Source organism: Oncorhynchus gorbuscha, linkage group LG17 (genome assembly GCF_021184085.1).
Source record: "Oncorhynchus gorbuscha isolate QuinsamMale2020 ecotype Even-year linkage group LG17, OgorEven_v1.0, whole genome shotgun sequence".
NCBI lineage: Eukaryota > Metazoa > Chordata > Actinopteri > Salmoniformes > Salmonidae > Oncorhynchus > Oncorhynchus gorbuscha.
Window position 1 is genome coordinate 27,482,948 of NC_060189.1, and position 16,704 is coordinate 27,499,651.

The following is a 16,704-nucleotide window of genomic DNA, read 5'->3' on the forward strand; positions in this document are numbered from 1 at the left end:
TCTCTCTTTCTGTGTCAGGAGCTCATGGGACAGAGGGGGCTTGCATGGAGGGGGGATGACAGCCACCCAGAGGGGCTGAAGACACACATCAGAGACACACACACACACCCAGGGGGCTCACCTGCTGCACATATACTCACAGAGGATGTACAGACACTCACTGAGGTCACAGTGGACACAAGTGTCCCCAAAGACATCCAGACAGTAACTCCAGTCATTTTACCAACGATGAGACTGTCAAAGGTGGATAGTAGGCTGGTGTTATCTGAGGCAGGGCAGGCCTGTCTGGTTCAGCCACCCTCTGAGAAGGCTCTGGTTGTTCCAGAGCAGAGGCCCACAGTGCCCCAGCCAATGCCCAGAAAGAAAAAAAGCGCACCTCAGACAGGGTTGCTCACGGCACCATCCCAGCCTATAGAAATGGCACTCAATGTATCCACTGGACAGACACACACAGCCTCTGATCTCACACACCAGACACCTGTGCAAGTTGAGGCATCTACCCCTCTAGCAGCACCTGAGGAGACACCCACCACCACCACCCTGGGCGTGGTCAGCACACACACTGTCCCCCAGACCACACTCAAACCAACCGAAGAGGACATGGAGGGTGTGCATCCAGCAGCAACCCTGGTAAGCACTGAAACGTCCCAGTACAATACAGGCCCAACAGTCCTAACCCCTGCTAACCATGCAACCACAGTGGTCTACGAGTGCACACACGAGTGGGTCTTAAACGATGTTTCACAAAGACCTGGGTTCAAATACTTTTTGAAATCGTTTCAAGCACCTTTACCTGTGCTTGATTGAACTTGTCTGCTTAATGGAACCAATAGAATGGTCCCAAAACTGCAAAACCACACCCATCTGTCACTACAGGCAGAATAAAGCAAACCTTCAAAGTATTTGAAGTATTTCAAAGAGTATTTGAACCCAGGTCTGTTCACAACTGTAGTGTCACATTAATGGAATGGGTTTACACAGTAATGATGCTGATAATTATAATGATGCACATTTGTGAATGATTTCAATAATCCCTGTTGAGTGATCTGTGTGATGTAAAGTTAAGACTGTAATGTACAGCAGTGTAGAGGGCTTCAGTGACTCATGGTGCTAACCATGGTGTTACATCTTATTCTCACACTCTCACACTGTCTGTGCCTCAAACATCTATATGTGCATATGTGCTGACAGGAGAGAAACGGGAGAACAAATTTAAAAGAACTGGCATAACAGATGAAAGAGGAAACAACAGCAGATAGTACATCAGAGAGAAAGATAAAAGATTGAAGGAGCGAATAAGGAGGTTTGCCGATTCAGCTGACTGGTCTGCCAGTAGATCCTTCTCTTCTGTCTCAGCCCCGCCCCCGTGGCCTGGGGCCTCTAACTGGGTGTGTGATAATGAGTCCCTGTCACCGGAGCTCCCTCTGAGCCTACCTGCCACTGCTTTCAGGAAGTGGCTTTGGCCACAGATGGGTGGGGCACCATGGGTGAAAGAAAGAGAGAACTAGAGGCAGAGTCAGTCTGGGAGAGAGAGAGAGAGAGAGAGAGAAACAGACAGAGAAAGAGACGACAGATCGAGAAAAGAAAGAGAAAGAGAGAGAGACCCGACAGACAGAAAAAGAAAGAGTGAGAGAGACAGACAGACAGATAGACATAGAAAAAGAAAGAGACGGAGAAATAGTGAGACAAAAGAGAGAAAAAGAAAGAGAATGGGGTGGTGTGAGAAGTAGATTTTTAAGTGCCGAAATCCCCAGGCAGTCAGCTGTAGCCTGAGTACTCACCGGCCAGTGCCTGTCATTTACTGTCAGTGTATACTAGTATTAGTTAAGAATGTCATCCACTCCCTCTCCTCCTATCTGCTGTCCCTACTAGCCGATTGTGAGGGGGAGGTGATTGGTACAGGCAGAATCTCAGTGGCTGTGTGTCTGTGTCCCAGGCCCTAGGGGTGTTCCCAGCCCCAGCCTTGACTGGGCCCTGCCCCACTCTGGAGGTGCTTAATGCCTACAGTGAGCAGGCCACCCAGCTAGAGGTTTGGCTGGAGAGAGCCCAGCACACCCTTGGAGTGCTGGAGCGGTCCTCCACTGCCAGCATGCAGGACAGTGTGGAGCAGCAGCTCCTCACGTGCCAGGTAAGAACTGCAGACAGGTGTCAGAGTTCAGCTCTGTGGAGGGCCTGCCGAGTGGGGCTTTATCCAGGAACTTCCCCAGGCATGGTAGTTAATAGCAAGGATATAAGAGACGCCTCAGTATCATAAACTTGTGTGTATTCGTCTTATCGGTTTGCTCATGCTTTTCTTTAGCACATGAGAGGGATTCGGTATCTACTTACAACCACAAATAGCGGCGTCATATTAATGATGTACATCACTGTCAGTCGTTCTGATGTCATGCCAATCATCTGCTTTGACTATTAGGTTTATTTCCTCAACAACCTCTAATTTATTGACCTGCCTTGTCCATAGTTGAAAGTCTTTCTAAATCCCCAGTGATCAAGGTTCATCAACAGTCATTTTCCTGCTTTTGGCTGCTTTGCCTACTGCTGCAGGTGGGAGTTTTTTTTTCTTCCATTCAGTCTTAGTAAACACCACCGGTTGTTGGATAGAAAGTGCTGCTGTCTCGCAGGCAGATAGGTTAGTGTTTGAAATGAGGCAAGGTTGAACAAACAGTGAAGTCCAGCTAATGTGTTGCTGGTATTTGTCTTCAGGGTGCAGTGTATTTTCTAAAGGTGCAGGCCACATGGCCACGATCAGTTGTACTAGATAGGCTTTTGTCAAGTGCACTAACTGTTCGGATTTGCAGGGAATTACTCCAAATGGCTATTTGTAAATGGAATTAGCTAATAGTTTTACAGTCTCATTTCCTTGCATGACCTTAGACATGCTAAACAAAGACATGCAGCAATGAAGCATTAGTTATGATTGCTGTGGTGATGTGGGCAAATCATTGCAAAATCACTTGTAGGACCAGCCAGTTCTGGAATATAGACTATTATGTTCTTACTTTTTTACATCAACAGTGTTCACAATATATTCTTAGCTATCACTATTTCAATCTAGAATAAACCTGGTACTATCCAGCCTGGATTCTCTGGGCGTGTAATCTGATCCCAGCATTAAAGTTTCAGAGGGTAAACACATTCCTATAGCACGGCAGATTTGAATGAAGGCTTTGTAGGCAAACAAAAACACAGCATCTCATAGGATCTAGCCTCATATTTAAATTGATCAACATCTTTAGAGAACCCTGTACACCCTTTTTCCAGGAACCACCCTTTTCACAACCTCAATCCCAAATGGACTCTAACCCAAGCAGGTTGCCTTTCACATGGAGCCTTATGACTCCTAGCACCTGCTGCAGGTGCTGTAGGTCAGTCAAACCTGGTACACTCTGGCATGTGATGTGGGTCAGTCAAACCTGGTACACTCTGGCATGTGATGTGGGTCAGTCAAACCTGGTACACTCTGGCAGGTGATGTGGGTCAACCTATTAAAAGTAACACATTAAAGGAGCATCAGCAATTCTTGGAGGACAGTGGGAGTTGATTAAAAAAACACGATTTATTGATAAAACCGACATGTTTAATTCCTTAGCCTTCATCAGTGTTTTGCATGCACCCTGGTTGGAGAGCGAGCTCGCTGCAGGAAAATATACTGTATTCATAGTATGAGTCTGTACTGTATAGTGTATACCCAGTGTAGTGTACACCCTATTCCCTAGATATAGCTGATCCATGGAGAGAGTCTGTGTGCTCAGGTTCACACCTTTAGGGGATTAACCAGTGTGAATGGGATTGTGCTCTACTTACTCTCCCAGGACACTGTGTTCTGATGACATTAGCACTCACGCTGCTGCAGTTGTCTCGGTCCACTTCCTTTTATTGTTCTTCGTGAGAATTAGGTACTAAAATGAGGCAATGTTGTGTGTGTGTGTGTGTGTGTAGGAGATGTTCCTGGAGATAGAGCAGAAGGTAGCCAGTCTGTCTGTCCTGGAGCAGCAGGAGGGCTCAGCAGGGTCCCACCAGGAGGCTGAGGCCCTCTCCTCCAAACTGGAGCTGCTCAAGACCAGCCTGGTCACCTTCCAGCTGTTGTTGCAGGAGAGACAGAGCCATGAGCAGATGCACACCAGCACACATACAGAGGCGCAGGTACATCCAAACAGAGAGCCACGTGCACGGATGTGCACACATTAACACACATGCGTGCACACACACATACACGCACACACACTCACTGAACTTCTGCAAAAGAGCTGTCTGCTGATGACACTGACAGTGGAGTAGGTGTTTTGTCTATTTGGTAATCTCTCCATGACAATGTTACCAAGCTTCCAGATAAACAAACAGCTATTGTTAAAGTAAAATGTCAGGGCCTCCCGAGTGGTGCAGTAGGGCACTGCATCACAGCGTCAGCTGTGCCACCAGAGACTCTGGGTACCGCACCCAGTCTCTGTCGCAGCCTGCGACGCACAATTGGCCTAGCACTGTCCGGGTTAGGGAGGGTTGGCCGGTAGGGATATCCTTGCCTCATCGCGCACCAGCGACTCCTGTGGCGGGCCGGGCGCAGTGTGTGCTAACCAAGGTAGCCAGGTGCACGGTGTTTCCTCCGACACATTGGTGCGAATGGCTTCCGGGTTGGATGCGCGCTTGTGTTAAGAAGCAGTTGGTTGGGTTGTGTTTCGGAGGACGCATGGCTTTCGACCTTCGTCTCTCCCGAGCCTGTACGGGAGTTGTTGCGATGAGACAAGATAGTAATTACTAGCAATTGGATACCACGAAATTGGGGAGAAAATTGGATTTAATTTTTTTTTAAAGTGAAATGTCAAAGAGAGATCATTATCACTTCCTAATGCTTTAGTTCCTGTGGCAAGTTTTTATTTCAACAAGGGGTGTAAAACCCGCTTGTTGACGAAAACACAGAAACAAGCCTTGTAATGTTAATGAGTAATACATCCTGAGACTGGGCATTATGTTCCAAGTCACGACTGTGAATATTGTACTCAAACAACAGAAATGTCTCTCTCTCTCTCTCTCTCTTGTCTTCCTTGTTCTTTCCATCCTCTGAAGGTGCCGTCACCGTCACCGTCATCACCCAGAAAGCTTCCTCTAGAGGGCAGACTGCAGCGTAGCGGCAGTGTCCAGGAGATTCTCTCTTCCTCCAAGAGCAAACTCTTTAGACAGACCAGCTTTCAACAGCAGAAGGTAAACTGTCCAAAACATGTCTGAACGGTGTGGCTGGCTATTTATTGGACTTTAATTGTATTGACAAATTCACATATGATGATGCCCAGTGAAGAATTATAAGTACAGTGTTTGCTAGTCGTGGCTGTTATTTTTGTCCCCATGCAGGAATTGGAGCAGGAGCTGAGTGAGCAGAGAGGCCTGACCAAGGCTATCGCCCAGCAGGGGAGTAGAGGTCGTCTCCACAGCCAGGCCCAAAAGGATCAACCTGAGCCATCCACACGGTACTGATTCCCTTAGAGTGCTCCAGTCTGTAGGCTTTGGAGCTAGAATAAATCATGAACGATCCTATACACCATTTTTAGACAATCATCTTTTGATGGTGTTTTTTCCTTCGCTCGGGAGAAGGGGGATGAGTAGTTGTGGTTGTCCACATTCTCTACAAATGTATACTCTTATGCTTTTGTTCCATAATCATGTTCTTGAAATAGACTCAGCTCTTTCCCCAAATAATCATTTTACAATGTGATCTTTGCCATTGTCAGAGGAAAAAAATACAGCATGGCACAGAGAGTTAGAAGTAATTACTTTGTTTGTCTATTACATTTTCATTTCTCTGTGCTACTCTTCAGTGAGAGTGGGAGAGATTCATTTAGATGGACCTTCATTTCTTCTCAGAGACTAAAAATGTCAGCTATATAAAAATGATTATGATTGTGTTCTCAGTGGAGTTCTCCAAGGCTGTGTGTGGTTCTGACAACCATCTAACTGCACAACTTGGTATCAAAGCATTTCGTATTATTATGTACGTCAATCTCAAACACTCCATTTAGCATGATATGTTATGTTTTGTATGGTATGTATTCATTTGTGGATGTCCATCATCCATTTCATATGATATGTTTTGAATTACAATTCATATGTTATGTTACAAAATTTGTAATATGTCAACAAATTTGCAAAATGTACAATATGTTATGAATTTAAAAAATGTATGATATGTTACGTATTCCAATTCTACGTTGGCTAGGGGTTAAGGTTAGGAGTTAGAATAAAGGCATAAGGTTAGGGGAAGGTTTAGCTAAAAGTATTAAGGTTAGGGTTAGGGGAAGGGATAGCTAACATGATAAGTAGTTGCAAAGTAGCTAAAAAGTAGTAAGTAGCATCCGCCCATCCATCCACCCTGACCAACCAACCACCCGCCTTGCTTTTTTTTGTAACCATACCAAATGTAACATATCATACTCATGATCGGATTCCAGTCTATGAGACCAGGCTGAACTGCAACTCATTCCTTAGAGTTCCTGTTGAACCTGAAGGAGGGGGGGAGGCAGGGGTCCAAAGGAAGTGGACACACCTTCACAACCAGCTTCTGGCCTTGGAGCAGACTGCACAGCAAGGTCCTTCTGATGTAAGCAGCTCCCACTCTTAAATGACACACATTTTCAAGTGTGTAGTGTTCCACAGTGGGCATGTGTGTTTGTGTAAATGTGGAGTACAAATGGGGTCATACTGTATGTGAGTTCTTTCTTTCACTCTAAAGGGGACAGACTCATCTGTCAGTCAGAGCAATGGATCAGCCAGTAGTCTCATTGACTCCCACAGCATTCAGGACATACAGACACACATATGTCGGCTGCGGGAGCTGGGCCAGACTGCCAGTGAGGTGGTGACTCAGGTGAGGGAACTGATCTGTGGGTGTAGAATTCAAGTCAGTCTCAGGACATCATGGCTCATTAACATATCACCGTTTTCATGGAATTGGGAAAAGGGTGTCACCGGAGAAGAGATTCAATTCCATGTGAGAAAAATAGTCCGACAAAGTATTCTTTAAAATCAGTTTTCTTTTAAGGTTGTCACTTTCTCCATGTTGGTTTTAATGATCACTCTCTATATTTGATGTTTCTATGGCTTGTCTTTCCAGTCTGTGCCGGATGAGGAGGTTCATCAGAGGCTGGATGAGGGTCTGTTTGAGGTGCTATGTGGGGTGGGCCTATCTCTGTCCACACTGACCCGGCTCCTGCAGTCCCCCTCAGGGAAGTCACACGAGGACACACAGCTCCAGCTGATGCAACTCGAGGTAGGGTCAACACTAAAGCACTCTCAATACCCACCAAAGTACTTCAAACCATATGGTTTGGTTTTCATAACTATGCTTTATTTGATTCCAAATTTGATGCGTGTTCAGTGCAGAGTTCAGTCAGTTGAATGAGACTATTGACTCTGTGTGTATGTGTTTGATCTTTATTCGCAGACTCTGGCAGCAGAGCTGGTGACCCTGGGTGGTGAGCTGACCTCCCAGGGGTCAGAGGTAATTGGTGTTTTGGGGTCAGGTGGAGGTCATCTATGTGTGGATCACCTAGGTAAACTCCTGCCTGTGGTCCAGAGCGGTCTGGCTGCCAGAGAGAAGCAGCTGCAGGCCCAGCTGGAGAAGACAGGCCATCACCAGGTCAGAACCACCACTGCACTCCCTGTAGTTTATTTAAGGAATTAAGGGGGTGTGGTATATGGCCAATATACCACGGCTAAGGGCTGTTCTTATGCATGATGTAATGTGGAGTGCCTGGATACAGCCCTTAGCCATGGTATATTGGCCATATGCCACAAACCCCCGAGGTGCCTTATTGTTATGATAAACTGGTTTCCAACATAATTAGAAGAGTAAACATAAGTGTTTTGACATACCCGTGGTATACCATCTGATATACCACAGCTTTCAGCCAATGAGCATTCAAGGTACAGTGCACATCAGTATGTTGTATTACTATATGGTGGATTTTAGTCTGTCTTGTTAGATGTTTAGATTGTGTTTACTTGGTGGATAGGGATTTGAAATGATGTCTTAACTTAACATTGCCTTGTCTCACTTAAAACTGTACAGTTTAATGTTTTGACTTACCGTAAGGATATGATATGTAACACAGCATCAAATATTGATTTGTTGTGCTATGCAGTAATTGTTTTGGTATACTGTACTTTGTGTTGGTCTAACTCAACAGACACTCTTAAAAGAGTTGCATGCAGCCCTTCTTGCTAATAAGTTGGCCGTACAACAAATGACTAACGAAGCTGTCCCTCAAGACACTTGCAAGCAGCTACAGGTACTGTAAACTCATTCATATGTAGTCATAAGTAAATCTATCCATGTTAAATAGTTCTAGTTGGGTCTACTATAAATCCTTCTATGTGGACAGATTACAGCTAAGTCATGAATTCATGTCCAATTTAAAGATGTTCTCATCTGGATGAACCATCCACAAACTGTCATTTAAATGACCATGATATTTAGTGATCACCTTCGAAGGGGCAATATCCATGACAAAAAAAAACAACAAAGCGGTCACCCCTCCACTGATTTGGTAAACATCTGATGGGTCTGAGGGATCGGCTGAGGGTGTGGGCTGTTTGACCTGTGTATTTGTATTGTGTGTGTTTAGGCTGTGGTGCAGGTCCAGGGAGAGCTGCAGCTTCAGTCCAGCCAGGTGTCCTCCCTGCAGGAGAGGGCAGAGAGACAGGGTCTGCCCTCCACACTCATAGAGGAGGCCTACAAGCTGGAGGTACAGTGTAGTCCTGTATAACACCTACACCTGAACACATATGTACTGAACTACATGGACCTGAGACTCCATGATATGACATTAGTCTATTATTGTTACCCAATGAAATAAGTCACCTCAGTTAAATTATTTGGAATAGAGCTGACCTTACTTTCAACCTCTCCCTCTTTGATGTATTTTGATTTGACTCAGAATGACTGCTGTCCGACTTATCTTTGGAACTACATTAAAACAAGGCCTTGCTCAATGGAATCGGAGTAATGAACTCGTTCAGTGGGAGTGACCATACATTTGAATGCTGAAACCGTGACCCCGTACATAACGATGAAGATACTAGTTCTGAGCGTGTGGTTACGTATGGCCATGTGTGTTATCATGTAAACTTACTGCATGTGGATATCACTGTTTATAATGTGTATTTAGGTCGTGCTGGAAAGTGTGTTGGGCTCTGTGGGCGCCAGACGTGAGGAGCTGAGGGCCAGTGTGGATCTCCAGCAGCAGTTTGAGAGGCTGCTACATGGCCTGGAAGTGCTGGTCACCCTGGGCTCAGAGCGTCTCTCACAGAGGCCTGGTCTGGAGCTCCACACCAGGACTGAGCTACAGGACTGCCTTAGCACACATTCGGTGAGCGCACACCATTCAGATCCTCCATTGTGTACTGATCCAATCAAGTGCGATTAGATAGCTACCTTGGATTCAGTTTTCATTCAGCCACCATAGAAACCAAGATATGGCTTCTTGTGTAATCATTGGTATTGAAACAGCATGCATTGGTGCTATTGTTCCTTCTTCACGCTATGGTTCTTATGGATTTGACAGAAGTTCTTCCAGTTCCTGGGGATCCACCTGGGGACCCTGCAGCACCTATCCACGAGAGTCGCAGAGAGCACCCTCCAGAGGTGGGAGGGAGGGATGAGGGGCCTCCAGGAGAGGGTGACCCAACTGCAGCAGCAGGCCCTGGAGAGAGGCACCAGGATGCAGTGGATCTTACAGGTAGGCACCATAGAATTAGGAATTAGAATACTAGAATGGACATGAGCCTTCTTATGATGGGATAAAGGTCAGCCATTTTGGTCAGGGAGTGGGTTTGCCTGTGCTATGATAAGATATTGTGTAAAATAATGAATTTGAAGAATTTATCTGTACTGTATTTTTGTTCGCTAGCTAGCCAGACAGTTTTAGAGGAATGATTCCATAAATGTTTAAAATGAACTGCCATTCAAACAATGCAGTCAATTCACAGCCATACACTGGCTGAAATCAGTTGATTTTATGACTTAGAAAAGTTGTAAATGCAACAAGTACTGATATTGTATCATATAATAGCATTCAGACTTTCAAAACAATTAATAATTTAGACATGACATTTCATGCTCTGTTTACATATATTTCAGAGGCTATTTATAGAGATAATTGCTATAAAACCCCATATAAACTGTATTGATAAATGATATGACAATATTTTAGATTGACAATAATTCTAACACTATTTGTTATATAACACATGCCTTACTTTTATTTTCCTGCACAAGTAAAATCCGGACCATTCATTCCAATTAGACTGGTTTGGATTTCTCCCTGACCGATATGGCTGCCATTTTCACCCCATTCTGGAACTTTGAAGGTTCATGACATAGTCCCTCTAGTAAATTGAGTAAGATTTCTATGGTAGACACAGCACAGGAAACATTGGCTTTGTTTAAACTAGATATGGACTCATATTGAGGTGTGCTGGTGTGACTGTTTGAGATGGTGTATAGAAAAATGTGTGTTGTGTTATGTGCAGTTGTGTTAAATTGCTGTTGTTGGTTTGGTTGTAGATATGGACACAGTGGGAGGAGGAAAGTACCAGTCTGGACACCCTGCTTAGGGATATGGACGCTGGCCTGTCCAAGATGCACCTGGAGGAGGACTCAGTGGCACAGATTTGCGAGAAACTCTCTGTCTATCAGGTAGCACTCCATGTGCTTTAACATCTTATTAATAGAAAATAAAACATAAAAGATGTGTTATTTATCAAAAGAATGAACGCTGATCACAGTTCAGTGGATTCTCTGTCCACTCTTTGAAAAAAAATTGCTGTTTGGAACCTTTAAGGGTTCTTCGTCTGACCCTTTGATTAACCCTTTTTGGTTACAAGTAGAACCCTTTTGGGTTCCATGTAGAACCCTTTCTACAGAGGGTTCTACATGGAACCTAAAAGGGTTATATCTGGAACCAAAAAGGTTTCTCCTATGGGGACAGCCGAAGAACCCTTTTTGTACATAACTTGTGCACAACCAACACAAAGTTTTTTCCACTCATTTGGAACCCATAGGACATTCTATGTACTCGTGCCCGCTGCACTCTACCTCCAATTACGTTAAATACAGAGCTGGCATTAATGGAAGCACTGGATGTTCTCTACCTTTGATGTCTTATCAGTCTATGTTCTTTTATTTTATTTGACAACATTTTTATGTGCTTTGTCTCCATCCAACCCCCCCCCCCACCCCCATGTTTTCCACCCCGCCTAGCAACACAGGTTGGTTGTCAGTCCCCACCACCCCATATCTCTATCTTAGATCTATGGTCCATTCTTTTTACTGGCTAGCTCGAAATATAAGCTTTACAAAAGTTGTTTATATATTTTTTTTATTTATTTAACCAGGCAAGTCAGTTAAGAACAAATTCTTATTTTCAATGACGGCCTACACCGGCCAAACCCGGACGACACTGGGCCAATTGTGCGCCACCCTATGGAACTCCCAATCAGAGCCAGTTGTGATACAGACTAGAATCAAACTAGGGTGTCTGTAGTGACGCCTCAAGCACTGAGATGCAGTGCCTTAGACCGCTGCGCCACTCGGGAGCCCGAGATACTGTATTTATTAGTGCTGAGCAGTTAGTGCTTTTTGAGGTCGGTTCGGTTTCGGTTCGAGTATTTTAAGAATAATGTTTATTATTTCGGTTGAAACCTGTAACAAAACAGAATAAAACAATTAATACAAGTCTGATGATGGTAGTGACGGCCCATTACTGCTTATCACTTATTAACCATTATTTATTCACATTACTTTACTTGTTGTGTATATTCCATTTGTATTATATGATGACTTTATCATTTCCTTCCATGTCATCATCTCATCTCTATAGAGCTGCTGCCAATGCTGCCTGACACCATCACTATTTTGTATTTCTTCAAAGTAAATAAGGAATACTTTTATGACTGATGAATACCAACTACTGTATCAATCATTTTGACCATGTCTTTTCAGGTAGAGATACCTCGTGAAGCAACAGCTGCTCTCTATATCCCCTCATGATATTCCCTCACGCACATTGAGCTCACAGGAAAAAAAAACGGAACGAAATGGAATTCAAATAATTGCACCGACGTTTGTGAATCAGCTGTTTAAATACCCCAAAATAACAGCGATTTCGGGTTAAGAGCTCAGCACTATTATTTATCAATCTATCATTGGATGGTTCGGTAGTTGTGCTTCCCCGGGGAGTTGCCTGGAATGTGTATGTGTCTTTCTAATCTTGGAACCATTACTGTCCATGATATCGGCAAGGTTACGGATTCCACATTTGGACAATTGGGGGGATGCAAAATGCTGCCCTCCAGATCACAAGGCATTATTGTGAAATATTGGAAGTATTTGCATGCCATTTTGATTCCCACTTACATTGTTTTCAGTTTTGCACCAAATAGAAATTGTCTGAGCAATAATAGGACCAAAGCGTAGTTTGCATTGTTTAAGGGATCTATCAGTAAATGCCACCTCTTCCAGTCCAGTAGGAGACACCATATTTCACTCTAAACTCAGCCAGGAGACGGAAGAATCATGTCTAAACCAATTTAGGATGGGATGTGCCTGGAAATAAAATGTGGTGTGTGTTGGGTGCTTCTCCAAGAAGTCTTGAGCCTTCCTGGCAGTGGAAAACGTGTGTATTGTGTTGTGGAAGATCCAAATTAATTGTTGCTAGGTGGATGAAGCCGCGTCTCTGGTTTTGCCTAAGTAGCTGGGATCTCACCTCGTTGTAGGTTTCACTCTGTTTAAGCAGTTCGGCACTCAGGTCAGGGTATATGCTGATCATCTTCCCTGCATAGGTCAGACACCCAGATTCTGCTTGTAAAGGCATATAATTAGCCGCTTGACTTGACCCGAACAGTTTATAGAAAAGATTGTTCATGAAAGAAGCTCCATACCAGTTTCACGTCTTCTGACCCGCACATGGAATTTACAGGAATGATTTTTGAGTGATTTATTTTTTAGGAGTTTGATTATCCCTTCCAACTTAGCATGCGCTGTTTCCAGGTCAAGGAGCCGCACCTCTGTCGCATCGGCTGTCTTCTCCAGACCTTCCACTTTGGTTGAATAGGTATCCACTTTAGCAGTGAGCACTGCGCCAATGATTAATTTACCAGTTTGAATTGTAAGTCCAGGGCAGAAGAAATCTCTTCACAAACAATCCCTCGTATAGTAGCATCCAACTCTTTCTGCTGGCTATTGTTGAGAGCCTCCATGTTCCCACAGTTGAATTGTGGACAGACAAATTCTAGATGCTGGAGCCGAATAAACCTGCACGTTATTTCTTATCACACAATGAATGTCCCACACCTTAACATGATGTTTGGTATTGACAGGTTTGAGAAAATAAGTCTGTTAATTCATAGTAATTTGCAAAAGAAGTAGATGGATTTTCAGCTCAGAGTACAGTTGAAGTCAGAAATGTACATACACCTTAGTCAAATACATTTAAACTCAGTTTTTCACAAATCCAGATTTTAATCCTAGTAAAAAGTTTACAGAAGTTTACATAAACTCAATTAGTATTTGGTAGCATTGCCTTTAAATTATTTAACATGGGTCAAACGTTTCGGGTAGCCTTCCACAAGCTTCCCACAATAAGTGGGGTTAATTTTGACCCATTTCTCCTGACAGGGCTGGTGTAACTGAGACAGGTTTGTATGCCTCCTTGCTCGCACACACTTTTTCAGTTCTGCCCACAAATGTTCTATAGGATTGAGGTCAGGGTTTGTGATGGCCACTCCAATGCCTTGACTTTGTTGTCCTTAAGCCATTTTGCCACAACTTTGGAAGTATGCTTGGGGTCATTGTCCATTTGGAAGACCCATTTGCGACCAAGTTTTAACTTCCTGACTGATGTCTTGAGATGTTGCTTCAATATATCCACATAATTTTCCTCCCTCATGATGCCATCTATTTTGTGAAGTGCACCAGTCCCTCCTGCAGCAAAGCACCCCCACAACATGAAGCTGCCACCTCCGTGCTTCACAGTTGGGATGGTGTTCTTCGGCTTGCAAGCGTCACCCTTTTTCCTCCAAACATAACAATGGTCATAATGGCCAAACAGTTCTATTTTTGTTTCATCAGACCAGAGGACATTTCTCCAAAAAGCACGATATTTGTCCCCATGTGCAGTTTCAACCGTGGTCTGGCTTTTTTATTGCGGTTTTGGAGCAGTGGCTTCTTCCTTGCTGAGCGGCCTTTCAGGTTATGTCGATATAGTACTCATTTTACTGTGGATATAGATACTTTTGTACCTGTTTCCTCCAGCATCTTTACAAGGTCCTTTGTTGTTGTTCTGAGTTTGATTAGCACTGTTCCCATAAAAGTACATTCATTTCTTGGAGACAGAACGCATCTCCTTCCTGAGCGGTATGACTGCTGCATGTTCCCATGGTGTTTATACTTGCGTACTATTGTTTGTACAGATGAACGTGGTACCTTCAGCCGTTTGGAAATTGCTCCCAAGGATGAACCAGACTTGTGGAGGTCTACAATTTGTTTTCTGAGGTCTTGGCTGATTTCTTTAGATTTTTCCATGATGTCAAGCAAAGAGGCACTGAGTTTGAAGGTAGGCCTTGAAATACATCCACAGGTGCACCTCCAATTGACTCAAATGATGTCAATTAGCCTATCAGAAGCTTCTAAAGCCATGACATAATTTTCTGGAATTTTCCAAGCTGATTAAAGGCACAGTCAACTTAGTGTATGTAAACTTCTGACCCACTGGAATTGTGATACAGTGAATTATTTAAATAATCTGTCTGTAAACAATTGTTGGAAAAATTACTTGTGTCATGCACAAAGTAGATGTCCTAACCGACTTGCCAAAACTATAGTTTGTTAACAAGAAATTTGTGGAATGATTGAAAAACAAGTTTTAATGACTCCAACCTTAATTTATTTAAACTTCCAACTCCAACTGTATATTCTAAGCCTAGGAGTCATTTTCTATTATTTCTCCCCCAGCCAGCTCCATGGCTATATCTGGTTCTGCTACTTTTTCTTCTCAATCATCAGAGTGGTGCACCTCGTCCAGAAGCCCTTCTTGTGATGTTCTATTAGAACTATAAGTGTTTTCCTCATTCACAGCCTGGTTCTGAGGAGTTGGGGCTGGGGCCATGTGTGAGAGATGGGGTTTTATAGTGTGTTACAGTAGAGATGGGATGTGGGATATGATGGGGCGTATAGGCTTATGTTGAAGAGACTGATGATTAGGTTCTCTCTCTTGGGCAGAAAATGAGAGCAGTCCTGGATGAGAGTGGGGCAAAGTTCAGCCGGATGCAGGAGCAGGGGAGGTGGCTGAAGGAGGCGGGTTGCCAAGGGGTGGGTGTGTTTGGGTGTGGCCTGGAGGCTCGCTGGACCACCTTTCACTTCAGGCTGGAGCAACAACGAGTCAGCACAGATAGGAACAGGAAACTGTGGAGCAGGTGAGGACTTTGATACAGTGCTTAGAGATGAGATATGAAACTTCATAATTGCATTTGGCAAGTTTTCAGCTTTGACATTTTGCAACCACTTGGGATAGTGGTGTTGCATTTACTTGTTAAATGCCAATGCAATCAAAAATGGGATTTTCCTGTGTTTCATACTGTATTTCCACACTATGAGGTTGGAATAATATGTGAATTTGTGAAAATGATGATAATGCCCTTTTAGTGTAAGAGCAGTTTTCACCTACCCACTCAGACCACTCCCAGGCAGTCCTAGCAAAATTATTGCTTGAGAAATTGCTCTTGGCTAAGAAGCTATATATATAAATATATGTCTTACCATTTTAATATCAAACAATCACAGTAAGGTACCTAATTGTTACCCAGAAATGTTATATTGAGATGAAATCGTCAGAATTTAACCTTTAAACCAAAATCAGAAGTTGAGAAGAATGACCCTAATCTCACCACTGCAGGTTTTCCCGTGACTTTGTGGCACTGAGCAAGTGGATTGGTGGGGCCAGAGAACACATCAACAGTTGGATCATTTTCACTCTCACAGCCAATCAGGAGCGAGAGCTGAAACCCATTCACTCCCACCTTAACCAGTATATGGTAAAACCAGAATCTTATATGGACAGTTTGTTTTCCAGTCAAGTCAACGCCTGTGAGAACATGTTGGGGTGAATGACCCTCTGGTGAATATGACCATGTATGTTTCATGTTTGTAGGACTTCACCAAAGAGCTGGAGGTTAGGTCGGCTCTGAAGGCCTCAGTGATCACCACTGGAACACAGCTACTGCAGCTGAGAGAGGCAGAGACGGCGCCAGAGCCCCAGTCTGTTGCGCCAGAGCATTGCTCTGTACAGACCCAGCTCAGACAGATAGAGCAGGACTGGGCTGGCATTCTGTCTGATATACCTGCTGTGCAGCAGACTCTGCATCAGGTGAGTGGGTCATACACTGAGTGGACAAAACATTAGGAACACCTGCTCTTTCCATGACATAGACTGACCAGGTGAATCCAGGTGAAAGCAATTATCCCTTATTGATGTCACTTGTTAAATTCATTTCAATCAATGTAGATAAAGGTTAAAGAATAATTTTTAAGCCTTGGGACAATTGAGACATGGTTTGTGTATGTGTGCCAATCAGAGGGTGAATATTTAAGTGCCATTGAACAGTGTATGGTTGTAGGTGCCATGCACACCGGTTTGAGTCTGTCAAGAACTGCAATGCTGC

At 43.9% G+C, this 16,704-nt stretch overlaps 1 protein-coding gene across 1 annotated transcript in view; it reads left to right on the plus strand.

Annotated features, from left to right (window-relative positions):
- syne2b (spectrin repeat containing, nuclear envelope 2b) overlaps positions 1-16,704 on the plus strand; it is a 144,766-nt gene that overhangs the window by 84,406 nt on the left and 43,656 nt on the right. Inside the window, exons 81-97 of the mRNA XM_046308142.1 lie at positions 19-630; positions 1,937-2,128; positions 3,940-4,143; positions 5,062-5,196; positions 5,344-5,459; positions 6,475-6,586; positions 6,719-6,853; positions 7,100-7,255; positions 7,430-7,624; positions 8,175-8,276; positions 8,613-8,732; positions 9,156-9,356; positions 9,552-9,725; positions 10,553-10,684; positions 15,266-15,459; positions 15,939-16,077; positions 16,194-16,409. Coding sequence (XP_046164098.1) covers positions 19-630; positions 1,937-2,128; positions 3,940-4,143; positions 5,062-5,196; positions 5,344-5,459; positions 6,475-6,586; positions 6,719-6,853; positions 7,100-7,255; positions 7,430-7,624; positions 8,175-8,276; positions 8,613-8,732; positions 9,156-9,356; positions 9,552-9,725; positions 10,553-10,684; positions 15,266-15,459; positions 15,939-16,077; positions 16,194-16,409 — 3,135 coding nt within the window. The remainder of the gene's footprint in view (positions 1-18; positions 631-1,936; positions 2,129-3,939; positions 4,144-5,061; positions 5,197-5,343; positions 5,460-6,474; positions 6,587-6,718; positions 6,854-7,099; positions 7,256-7,429; positions 7,625-8,174; positions 8,277-8,612; positions 8,733-9,155; positions 9,357-9,551; positions 9,726-10,552; positions 10,685-15,265; positions 15,460-15,938; positions 16,078-16,193; positions 16,410-16,704) is intronic.